This window comes from Tamandua tetradactyla, chromosome 18 (genome assembly GCF_023851605.1).
Source record: "Tamandua tetradactyla isolate mTamTet1 chromosome 18, mTamTet1.pri, whole genome shotgun sequence".
Classification (NCBI taxonomy): Eukaryota; Metazoa; Chordata; class Mammalia; order Pilosa; family Myrmecophagidae; genus Tamandua; species Tamandua tetradactyla.
Window position 1 is genome coordinate 41,247,487 of NC_135344.1, and position 12,984 is coordinate 41,260,470.

Below are 12,984 nucleotides of genomic sequence, written 5' to 3' on the forward strand. Positions count from 1 at the left end.
AGGGTGGGTGTAGGGAATGGGGAGATAATTCTTAACTGGTACAGAGTTTCTACTTGAGGTGATGCAAAAGATTTGGCAAATAATGTATAGTGGTGATGGTAAGTAACAGAACATTATGAATGTAACTAACACCACTGAATTATATATCTGAATGTGGCTAAAAGGGAAAAATGTTAGGTGACATATATATGTTTTATATACCAACATAGGATTACAATACAAATAGTGAACCCTAATATTAACCGATGTATTACAACTAAGTACATTATAATAGTCTGATCAATTGTAACAAAAGTTACACACTAATGTGATGTGAAAAAAGACATCCAGTATATGGGAATTTCATATTTTTTTTTCTTTTTTTTTTTTTTTAACATGGGCAGGCACCAGGAATCAAACCCGGGTCCTCTGGCATGGCAGGCGAGAACTCTGCCTGCTGAGCCACGGTGGCCCACCCAAATTCCATATTTTGTAAATGATCTTTCTGAAAATCTAAAACTTGTAAATCACAAGAGCATACACTTCCCATGCCATGGTGATCTGGGGTCATACTACTTTTCACACAGACACTCTCTGAGGAAAGGTGTTCCAGGGAGACTAGCAATAGGGGTGTAATTATTTAACCATGGTTCATGATTCCTTAACAACAAAGAAAATGCCAACTCAATAAAAACATGTTTGTCCTCTGTCTTATGGATATTATGCCTTGCACAGATCTCTGCTAGCATCTCTAATTATACCTGATCTCCTAGCTCTGAATGCTTGACTCAATCCTTCATCTTTTCTGTCTCCAGTTTTCTCTCACAAACTGGAGAATAGGAGCAACAGAAAAGTATTGTGTTATTTTAAGAGATTATAAAGAAAGATCTGCCTTTTATCTAATGGGATTATGTAAAGAGAAGATGGCAAGTGAATCCTTCCCATCATTTAGCTACTGCCCAAAAAAAAAAAAAAAAAAAGAGAGAGAAAGAGGTGGAATAGATACTTTATCTTTTCTATTTGTCCAGGAAAAGTGTTGTTACTAACAACCAGTTCCTCAACCTTGGAAAAAGTTACTCTGGATCTTTGTTTCCTCAAAATATCCCCTCCTTTTCAAATAGATTATACTCTAAGATACTAAGATTCTAAAATGCCAGCCAGTGAAAGCATTATAGATAAGAATGTGGACTCTAGAGCTAGATACCTGGGTACAAATCCTAGCTCCAACACTTACTAGCTGTGTGACCTTGGGTAAGTTATCTCTATTATACAGAAAAAAAGGCATAAAGAGATTGAGTAATATTAGCTCCTATAGTGTTGTGGGAATTAAACAAATCAATATAGGCAGGCTCAGAAAACAAGATCCCACACATAATTATACCGCTTATTATATGTCAGAATTTCGTAATAAACACCAACCCAAAGAGAGTAGCTGAATCGCAATATTTAATGATGCCAAAGCATCATTAGTCAAACATAGAAAGAAAAATCCATAGGCTTACCTTTTTCTTACGATTTCCACTTTCACGCTGCACTGCCTTCATTAGATGTACCAGCCGATCTACAAACGTCTGCTGTGCAGCTAGCAAAGAACGCATAACCCTGACAGACTTATCACCCTGAATCAAAGGAAAGGGAAATTAGTTCTCTGTAATATAAAGATCAGGATTTTATATAGATCTTTATTTTTTCTTCTAATAGCCATAAGCTTTAATACAAAGTAAAACTGAAAAGATTATCTTAATTCAAAGATAGCAAGAAACCTGCTGTCTTAAACACTGTCAACTCTTCCAAAGCTAAAAATTATCTGTCAGTGGCTTTAGAAATGTGCTGGGCATATGACAGAAACAAAGATACTATCCTAAAAGAACAAAAAAATTTAAAAAACAAAAATAAAAGGAAGGTACTCAAACAGTAACATAGTATGTGCTTGTTTAGTAAAATGCCAGTTATAAAAATTAAATACTCTAAAGTCTTATGTAGTGATTCCTAATTCATAAATTGCTGTCAAAACATTTTCTCATTTAATCTTCCCAATAACCATGGTAAGTGTGTGGCTGGGCAAATATTATCACCTCCATTTAAAAAATGAGGAAATTTAAGCTCAGAGAAACAGAATATCTTCATAGGTTGACAAAGGATGTAAATGGCAGATCTGAGAGACAATCGCTTATTTACCCATAAGCTTGATACAGCAATGCTAAATATAATAGCTTAGTCTTCAAGTTTTTAATGACATAAAATGTGAATTAAATTTTTAGAACATGAGACAACAAAAGATTTTAAAGGCAAAATATTTCTGCAGCAAATATAGATTAATATTGGGAAAAGGTTTCTTTTTACTGCATCTGCACCCTCTCCTGGCTGAACTATGAAGATGCTTCAAGAATGACAAGTACACTGGCTGTTTAAGAGGCAGAAATAATAGTTATATGAAAGTATCAAAAGCATCTGCACTATGGGGCGGGCCGCGGTGGCTCAGCGGGCAAGAGTGCTTGCCTGCCATGCCGGAGGACCTCGGTTCGATTCCCGGCCCCAGCCCATGTAAAAAAAAAAAACAAACAAAACAAAATATAATAAAACAAGAAAATGTTTAAAGATGTTTCTCTTCCTTCCTTCCTTCCATCCTTCCTTCCTTCTCTCTGTCTTTCCTTCCCTTCCTCCCTCTCTCTAAAAAAAAAAAAAAAGCATCTGCACTATGATCACTGTCAAATTTCTTGGAATACAGCCTTGATAAGAAAAATAGATAACAAAAAAAGTGAAATTAAAAAGGAAAGCCTTGTTTCCTTTTGTTCCATGTACAGGTTTATTTCATTAAATCAATGATAAGGAAACTCGCTGTAAAAGGCCAGAGTAAACTTCAAGTGTTACTGTAGTACAAAAGAAACCACAGACAGCATGACTCTGTTCTAATAAAACTTTATTTATGAACACTGAAATTTGAATATCACGATTCACAAAGCAATATTCTTCTTTTTAATTTTTTTCCCAACCATTTTAAACTATAAAAAACATTCTTAGCTTATAGGATGCCAAATATCAGCAAAGGACCGGATTTGGCCCATGCACCACAGTTTGCTACCCTGGTAAATGGTTACCTTCAACAATGCTTGGCTGAATCTTCTCATCACGTTCAAGTACATCTCATGAGTCTTTGGATCTCTCTGCTGAGTATCCTGATCTTCACATTCCACTATCACATACCTTAAAAATAGATTTATGTTAATCATTTGACATGAAATGAAACTAAGATTCATTTTGTAAATGACTTAACCATTAAAACACATTCACATTTGCAAAACTAATTGATGGGGGTAATCAAAATAACTTGATCATTCTTTTAAAAGCAAAAAATTAAAAAGTGACATAGTCATATATTTATACAATATTCAAAATCACCACAAAATTTTGCCATCAAAACAAGCATTTTCTTCTAATACTTTTTGAAGCAGACTGCATTAATATTCTCAGAGTACTATCTACCAAGTAACTTAAGAACAAGAACTAATGTTTCCATATTTTTAGTAATGCTTATTACATAAGACTCTCTATTCTGAAAAACACTCCAAAGCAACTCATAAATATACTTCCGCAAAATTATTATTTTTAAAATTGATTTTTTCCTTTTCCACCCAATTTCCCCCATTTCTCTCAAAAATCCATACATAATCATTTACCCTTTCTCTCATAAAACTGTGATTTTAAAGTGTTAAAGAAATTGTAAATATTTGATCAAATCTAAACTGCTTGATAGAGGGGAGCCAAGATGGCAGCTTAGTGAGGTGTGGAATTTAGTTTGTCCTCCAGAGCAACTAGTAAACAGCCAGGAACAGTACAAAACAACTGCCGTGGCTACATTAGTGGCTGGACACACAACGTACACCAGTCTGGACAAGCTAGATCAGCTGTGATCCCACCCAGAACCGTGTGTCCCCCAAGCTGCGGAAGCCAGCTCCCCTCCCCAACAGGCTGCTTCCCGGACGGTAAAAGGAAAGAGACTTTATTGGCAGCAAGGGGCTGAGTTCAACCAAGCTCCAACTGCGGAATTAATTAACAAATTCTGACTACTAAAAATAGGCCCCCAGCTCAGCTGAACTTCGAGTAAAAGCTGAGGTTGCTGGTCTTTGTCGCAGGTGCAGTGGGGACAGGGCTGACAGAAAAAGAAAAAAAAAAACAGGTGTTTTTGAATCAGGCAGCACGAAATACTGGAAAAGGTCTGGGCCCTGAAGGAAAGGAGGGGGCACACAGGACCTGGAGATACATAGAGCAATGTACTAACTTAAGTTCTTGATTGGCAAACCTGAGGAATGGGGGTTCTGTTCTGAAAAGAAGGATTTTGTTTTTTCTTTTCTTCTTTGTGGTTCTGTTTCTACAGCTTGACTGCTCTTTGTATACGACTGCAAGGCTTCTCAGGCAACTGCCCCAGGCAATGGCAGAATTAAGCTTGTCTGAGAGCTTGCTTGAGGTTGTGCCTTCCCCAGGAGAGGGATGGGGCCCAGCTCATGTGGAATCCCTCCCTCAAAGAATTCAGATCCCAGGATCTGGAAAACTGAAGCAATTAAAGCCAGCCTACACCCTCTCCTCTGTCTCAACCACACCCACAGCAGGGAGAGTCTACTGAAGTTAAAGGTACCACATCACCTTATGCTATGGAACCTGCAGGCAGACAAGTGCCACATACTTGGAAGGACAGGAAAAACACAGAGTATAGAGGCTTTGTAGGAAAGTCATTCAACCTCCTGGGTCTCACCCTCAGGGGAAATCGATGCAGGTTACTCTTTCCTCCTCAGAGGAGGCCAATATGGTCTGGGAAAATCTGACTGGGGTCTATAATACCTAAGTAGACCATTCTAAGGGCACAAAAAGAAGGCACCATACAGGCAGGGCAAGAAACAAGAAAACAAGAACTGAAAAATTCTGATCTGTTAAACAAAATCTAAGCTAGAGGTCTAGAATAAACTGAACTGAATGTCAAAGAACAGATGGACAACAAAGTCATTCAGTAAGACAATCCTAGGTAAAATAAGCAAAAACAATCTCCAGAATAAACTAATTAAGGAAACTAAATGTCTAGACACCAGCAAAACAATAATGAATTTATTTTGGGGGGGAAGATATGGCCCAGTCAAAGAAACAAACCAACAATTCAAATGAGATACAGGAGTTGGAACAATTAATTCACAATGTTCAAACAGACATGGAAAACCTCATCAAAAATCAAATCTATGAATTGAGGGAGGATATAAAGAAGGCAAAGGATGAACAAAAAAGAAGAAATCGAAAGTCTGAAAAAACAAATCACAGAACTTATGGGAATGAAAGGCACAGAAGAGATGGAAAAAACAATGAAAACATATAATGTTAGATTTCAAGAGGCAGAAATAGGACTAGTGAACTAGAGAATGGGACACCTGAAATCCGACAAGTAAAAGAAAATATAGGTAAAAGAATGGAAAAATATGAGCAGGCACACAGGGAAATGAATGCTAACATGAAGTACACAAATATAGGTGTGTGGGTGTCCCAGAAGGAGAAGAGAAGGAAAAAGGAGGAGAAAAACCAATGGAAGAAATTTATCACTGAAAATTTCCCAACTCTTATGACTTAAAATTATAGATCCAAGAAGTGCATTGTACCCCTAATAGAACAGATCCAAATAGATGTGGTAATCCAAGACATTTACTAATCAGAATGTCAGATGTCAAAGAGAAAGTGAGAATATTGAAAGCAGCAAGAGAAAAGCAGTCCATCCCATACAAGGGAAGCCCAATAAGATTACGTGTAGATTTCTCAGCAGAAACCATGAGGTGGTACGATATATTCAAGAAACTAAAAGTGGTGTGACATATTCAAGATACTAAAAGAGAAAAACTGTCAACCAAGAATTCTATATCCAGCAAATTGTCCTTCAAAAATGAGGAGGAAATTAAAACATTTTCAGACAAAAAAATTAATGAGAGAATTTGTGACCAAGAGACTGGCTCTGCAAGAAATACAAAAGGAAACACTAGAGACAGAGAGGAAAACACAGCAGAGAGGGGGTGGAGATGAATGTAGAAATAAAGATTATCAGTAAAGGTAAAAAGAAGAAAAATTAGATATGACATATAAAATCCTAAAGGCAAAATGGTGGAAGAAAGTACTGCCCTTACAGTAATAACACTAAATGTTAATGTATTAAACTCCCCAATCAAAAGACATAGACTGGCATAATGGGTCAAAAAATAGGACCCATATCTATGCTGTCTACAGGAGACACATTTAGGCCAAGGATAAACACAGGTTGAAACTGAAAGGCTAGGAAAAGATATTTCATGCAAACAACAATCAGAAAAGAGCAGGAGTGGCTATACTAATATCCAACAAATTAGACTTCAAATGTAAAACAATTAAAAGAGACAAAGAGGGACACTATGTATTAATAAAAGGAACAGTTCAACAAGAAGACATAACAATCATAAATATTTATGCACCGAGCCAGAATGCTCCAAAATACAGGAGATAAACACTGAAAACCCTAAAAAGAGAAACAGACACATCTACCATAATAGTTGGAGACTTCAATTTCCCATTCTCATCAATGGACAGAACGCCTAGACAGAGGGTCAATAAAGAAACAGAGAATTTGAGTAATACAATAAACGAACTAGAGTTAACAGACATTTATAGAATATTACACCCCGCAACAGCAGGATACACCTTTTTCTCAAGTGCTCATGGATCATTTTCAAGGACAGACCAGATGCTAGGTTGCAAACCAAGTATTTATAAATTTAAAAAGAGTGAAATCATACAAAACACTTCCTCAGATCATAAAGGAATGAAGTTGGAAATCAATAATAGGAGGGCCAGATAATTCACAAATATATGGAGGCTCAACATACTCTTAAAAAACCAGTGGGTCAAGGAAGAAGTTACAAGAGAAATCAATAAATAGCTTGAGGCAAATGAAAATGAAAACACAAAATATCAAAATTTATGGGATGCAGCAAAGGCAGTGCTAAGAGGGAAATTTATTGCCCTAAATGCCTATAAAAGGAAAAGCAAAAATCAAGGAATTAACTGTTCATTTGGAAGAACTAGAGAAAGAACAGCAAATCAACCCTAAAGCAAGCAAAAGGAAAGAAACAGCAAACACCAGAGCAGAAATAAATGAAACTGAGAACATGAAAACAATTGAGAATATCAACAAAAGCAGAAGATGGTTCTTTCAGAAAATCAATAAAATCGATGGACCCTTTGTGAGGTTGACAAATAGAAGAAGGGAGAGGATGCAAATACATAAAATCAGAAATGGAAGACGAAACATAACCACTGACCGCACAGAAATAAAGGAGGTAATGAGAGGATACTATGAACAACTTTATGTTAATATTAGACAATCTAGATGAAATGGACAACTTCCTAGAAAGGCATGAACAACCAACATTGACTCCAGAAGAAATAGATGAGCTCAACAAACCAATCACAAGTAAATAAACTAAATTAGTCATTAATAAGCTCCCAAAAAAGAAAAGTCCTGGACCAGATGGCTTCACATGTGAATTCTACGAAACATTCAAGAAAGAATTAGTACCGATCCTGCTTAAATTTCAAAAAAATTGAAGAAGGAAGACTTTCTAACTTATTCTATGAAGCCAACATCACCCTCATACTAAACCCAGACAAAAATACCACAAGAAAAGAAAATCTTTAATGAATATAGATGCAAAAATGCTCAACAAAATTCTTGCAAACTGAATGGAGCAACAATTAAAAGAATACACCATGACCAAGTAGGATTCATTCTGGGTATGCAAGGATGGTTCAACATAAGAAAATCAATTAATGTAATACAGCATATCAACAAATCAAAGCAGAAAAACCACATAATCATCGATTGACGCAGAAAAGGCATTTGACAAAATTCAACATCCTTTCTTGTTGAAAACACTTCAAAGGATAGCAACAGAAAGAACTTTCTCAACATGATAAACGGAATATATGAAAAACTCACAGCTAGCATCATCCTCAATGGGGAAAAACTGAAAGCTTTCCCCCTAAGATCAGGAACAAGACAAGGTGTCCGCTATCACCACTGTTACTGAACACTGTGTTGGAAGTTCTAGCCAGAGCAATTAGACATGAAAAAGAAACACAAGGCATCCAAATTGGAAAGGAAGAAATAAAACTCTCACTGTTTGCATATGATACGATATTTATATGTCGAAAACCCTCAAAAATCCACAGCAAAACTACTGGAACTAATAAACAAGTACAGCAAAGTAGCAGCTTACAAGATCAACACTCAAAAATCTGTAGTAGTTCTATACATTAGTAATAAACAATCAGGAAGAAGTCAAGAAAAAAATTCCATTTACAACTGCAACCAAAAGAATAAAATATTTAGGAATAAATTTAACTAAGGATACAAAAGACCTATACAAAAAAAGCTATAAGAAATTGCTAAAAGAAATCACAGAAGACCTAAATAAATGGAAGAGCCTGGATTGGAAGACTAAATATAGTTAAGATGTCAATTCTACCTAAATTGATTTATGGATCAATGCACTACCAATTCAAATTCCAAAAAAAAATTACCTTTCAGAAATAGAAAAGCCATTAACCAAATTGATCTGAAAGGGCAGGATGTCCCAAATAGCTAAAAAATATCCTGAGAAAGAAAAATGAAGTCAGAGGTCTGACACTACCTGACTTTAAGGTGTATTATGAAGCTACAGGGGTCAAAACAGCACGGTACTGGCATAAAGACAGGTTTACTGATCAATGGAATCAAATAGAGTGCTCAGATATAGACCCTCTTATCTATGGACAAGTCATCTTTGATAAGGCAGTCAAGCCAACTTACCTGGGACAGAACAGTCTCTTCAATAAATGGTGTCTAAAGAACTGGATACCCACATGCAAAAGAATGAAAGAGGATCCATATCTCACACCCTATACAAAAATTAACTCAAAATGGATCAAGGGCCTAAACATCAAATCTAAGACCATAAAACTTTTAGAAGAAAATGTAGGCAAACATCTTATAAATATTATAATAGGAGGCAGTTTCTCAGGTCTTACACCCAAAGCACAAGCACTGAAGAAAGAAATAGATAAAAGGGAACTCCTCAAAATTAAACATTTTCATGCCTCAAAGAACTTTGTCAAAAAAGTAAAAAGACAACCTACACAACAGGAGACAATGTTTGGAAACAACATATCAAATAAGGGTCTAGTATCTAGAATATATAAAGAGACTGTTCAACTCAACAACAAAAAAACAAACAGCTCAATTACAAAATGGACAAAAGACATGAACAGACACTTCTGAGAAGTACAAATGGCCAAAAGGCACATGAAAAGATGCTCAAATTCCCTGGCTATTAGGGAAATACAAATCAAAACCACAATGAGATAGCATCTCACACTCACCAGAATTGCTATTATCAATAAAACAGAAAATGACAAGTGCTGGAGAGGATATGGAGAAAGAGGCTCACTTACCCACTGCTGGTGGGAATGTAAAATGGTACAACCACTGTGGACGGTAGTTCGGTGGATCCTCAGGAAGCTAAGCATAGAATTGCCATATGATCCAGCAATCCTATTGCTAGGTATCTATCTACTCAGAGGACATGAGAGCAAGGACATAAATGGACATTTGCACACCAATGTTTATAGCAGCATTATTTACAATTGCTAAGAAATGGAAAAAGCCCAAATGTCCACAACAGACAAGTGCCTAAACAAGCTGTGGTACATACATATGATGGAATATTATACAGCTGTAAGACAGAATAAAGCTACAAAGTATAAAACAACATGGATGGACCTTGAGGACATTATGCTGAGTGAGATTAGCCAGAAACAAAAGGACAGATACTGTTTGGTCTCATTGATATGAAATAACATTAATGAATGAACTTGGAGAATTTCAGTTAAGAATAAAGGTCATCAAGAGACAGAAATAGGGTAGATGTTGGGCAATTGGAGCTGAAGGGATACAGATTGTGCAACAGGACGATTGTAAAAATTCAGAAATGGATAGCACAATACTACCTAACTCTAGTACAATAATGTTAGTACACTGAATGAAGCTGAATGTGAGAATGACAGAGGGAGGAGGGCTGGGGGCACAAATGAAATCAGATGGAAAGACAGAGATAAAGATTGAGATGGTATAATTGAGGAATGCCTAGAATTCACAATGACAGTGACTAAATATACAAATTAAAAAATGTTTTTGCATGAGAAAGAACACAGGAATGTCAATATTGCAGGGTGTTGAAAACAGATGGTAATACATATTTTTAAACTTTACCTTATGTGTGACACTAAAGCAAAAAAAAATGTTTATTTAGTACAAAATTTATATTTTGACTAATGCATCTCCTAACATAACTTATATGAACAGTTTAATTGAACACTGAAAGTGCATGGAACCTCGAGCAGGGCATTCCTAGAGTAATTTGAACTGTGAATGAAAAAGTATTTGCAAAGTCCCCTTGGGGGAATGATGAGAAAGAGGGAAAATTCAACTTCCCCATTTGGAGAAGCTCTGATATTCTTACAAGCAGAGAGGACAACAAAATCAATAGCCAAACCTTCAATCTTGAGGTTTGTTCATATGAAACTTATCCCCACAAAAGATAGGCTAAGCCTATTTAAAATTAGACCTAAGAATCACCCCCAGAAAATCTCTATTATTTCTCAGATGTGGCCTATCTCTCAGCCAACACAGCAAGCAAACTTACTGTCCTCCCCCTTTCTACATGGGACATGACTTGCAGCAGTGTAAACCTCCCTGGCAACGTGGGGCAGAAATCCTAGAATGAACTAGGACTCAGCATCAAGGGATTGAGAAAACCTCAACTGAAAGGGGGAAGAGAGACATCAGACAAATAAAGTGTCAGTGGCTGAAAGATTTCAAATAGAGCAGAGAGGTTATCTTGGAAATACTAGTGGTCAATGAGAGAAAGGGTAAGGGGTATGGTATATATGAGTTTTTTCTTTTTCTTTTAATTTCTTTTTCTGGAGTGATGTAAATGTTCTGAGAAATGATCGCGGTGATGAATATACAACTATGTGATGATATTCTGAGCCACTGATTGCACACCAAGTATGGAATGTTCATATATCAAGAATGATTGCATTGTACGTTGATATAAATAAAAATTTTAAAAAAAAACAAGCAAAAAAAATCTAAATTACTTGAAGAATTACAAAATCATATAAACATTGATCTGGACTAGATTATACAGGTGTTTCTAAATGTTCTGATGGGAACAAGCCAGATTAATATATTACAAGTCAGTAAACACAGGCATATGTGTGTACAAATATGCATAAAACTGAAAAAAGTTTCACAAAGTAATACCCTTACTATGAGCTGCCTGGTAATATCTGCTACTCTGTGGTATTTAATAGATGCTAGCTATAAACCTTTAAAATGATTTCAGTGGATCATGATGTGCAGTTTGAAAAGAGCAATTTGCTTGATTTAGTGTGTTTTGCTTCATTTAATGTGGCATAATTAATTAATAGTAGAATAGAAATCAGATCCCAAGACCTCGGGCTATACTAGGACTTTTTGCTAGTCTAAGCTTCCTTTGACATTGTTTGTCTTTTAAAACTACATGAAATTTTTTAGCCCCTTTAACTGATAGCATTTCTCAAATCTCAAGGTATGCTCACTTATTGACTTTATACTACTTCCTTTATATGGTTCCTGGGAAAGAGTAAGTCCTGCTGTCCAGGAGGTTCTTCTGACAGCAGAGAGTTCACCTGTCTCATTGATTACCATACCCTCAGCACTTTCACACCTGGCTCATTAGTAGGTATTCAATATATTATTGTTGAATGAATGAATGACTCAAATCTCATGAATTTAACCATTATTTCAATGTTCATAATCTCATACATGAATATATATCTCTTTCTAAACATGTAAAGTTTAATACTGCATTTCATTACATAGTCTGCCTTCATATTCATCCACCCTAATTTTCATGCACTGCATCCCATATTCATGATACTATTTTTATCTTTAAATGAGTATGTTTAAAAGTGAACCAATCACACTATAAATCGGATGTTTTCCCATCGCTACTGAAGATAGTATCAACATTCCAGGCATTTGGGCTAGAAACTCTCAGGTAACAGGGTTTACAAACTCAAGTTCCCTCAGAAGTCAGGGAGGTGACACAAATGTTTGAATTACTTCAATGTGAGTAATCAAGAAGAGACTGGACTGTAGCCAAATGAGAGAATGCAAGCCCTACCTAAAACTATTCATATTTTTAAAAAACACCGTGCTCTCAAAACAAAACTTTTATAGGCTGTCATCAATTTTTGGCCTGTGCATATAGAACCAAACTTAGCTAACATTCCCCTACCTTCAAAACCTATTCTCAATCACCAGACCTTGATATTTCCTAGAAAATACCTCTTGCAGTGGTTCTGTACTATCCAGTCCTACAAGGAATAAAGAAGCAGACAGCATTTACCTGTTCTCTCCAACTCTACAAACAAATCCCTTATAGTTTAATTCAATTCATCTTAAATTTGCCTTCTGGGGTCATGCCCCACCTATATTAACAAAAATATCAATGGTTCCCTCTTTTGTACTATTTTTGAAACGCTTTGCAGGCCCCAAGCTTTCAGTCTAAACTTCCAAACCATTACTTCTGCCAATGTTTAGTACTGTCCAGGACTACTTTTTATCTTACCACATTCTACCCATCCTTTAAAACATAGGTGACACTCTATTTCTTCCAGGAAACAACAAACTCATTCCAAATATATAATACAGATGACCACAATACACATGTATGCACCACTACTGTGTTAAGGTCTACAATAACCATGGCTATTCCTATGATTAAGGATATATGTATAGGTAAAGCTAATGATAAGGGTCAGCTATCAAATATCTCTCAAAATCACTCAGGCCAAAGTTTTGTTATAAAAACAGGTCAAATTAAAAACAATGTCAGTGTCATCTCCAAATCTGAAGAACAA

General features: G+C 36.0%; 1 protein-coding gene across 2 annotated transcripts in view; it reads right to left on the reverse strand.

Moving 5' to 3' along the window:
* Positions 1-12,984, reverse strand: part of PIK3C3 (phosphatidylinositol 3-kinase catalytic subunit type 3) — a 173,477-nt gene that overhangs the window by 58,613 nt on the left and 101,880 nt on the right. For both annotated transcript variants that reach the window (XM_077135585.1, XM_077135584.1), the window contains exons 14-15: positions 3,078-3,183; positions 1,482-1,598 (exon numbers count right to left, since the gene is read on the reverse strand). In XM_077135585.1, coding sequence (XP_076991700.1) covers positions 1,482-1,598; positions 3,078-3,183 — 223 coding nt within the window. The remainder of the gene's footprint in view (positions 1-1,481; positions 1,599-3,077; positions 3,184-12,984) is intronic.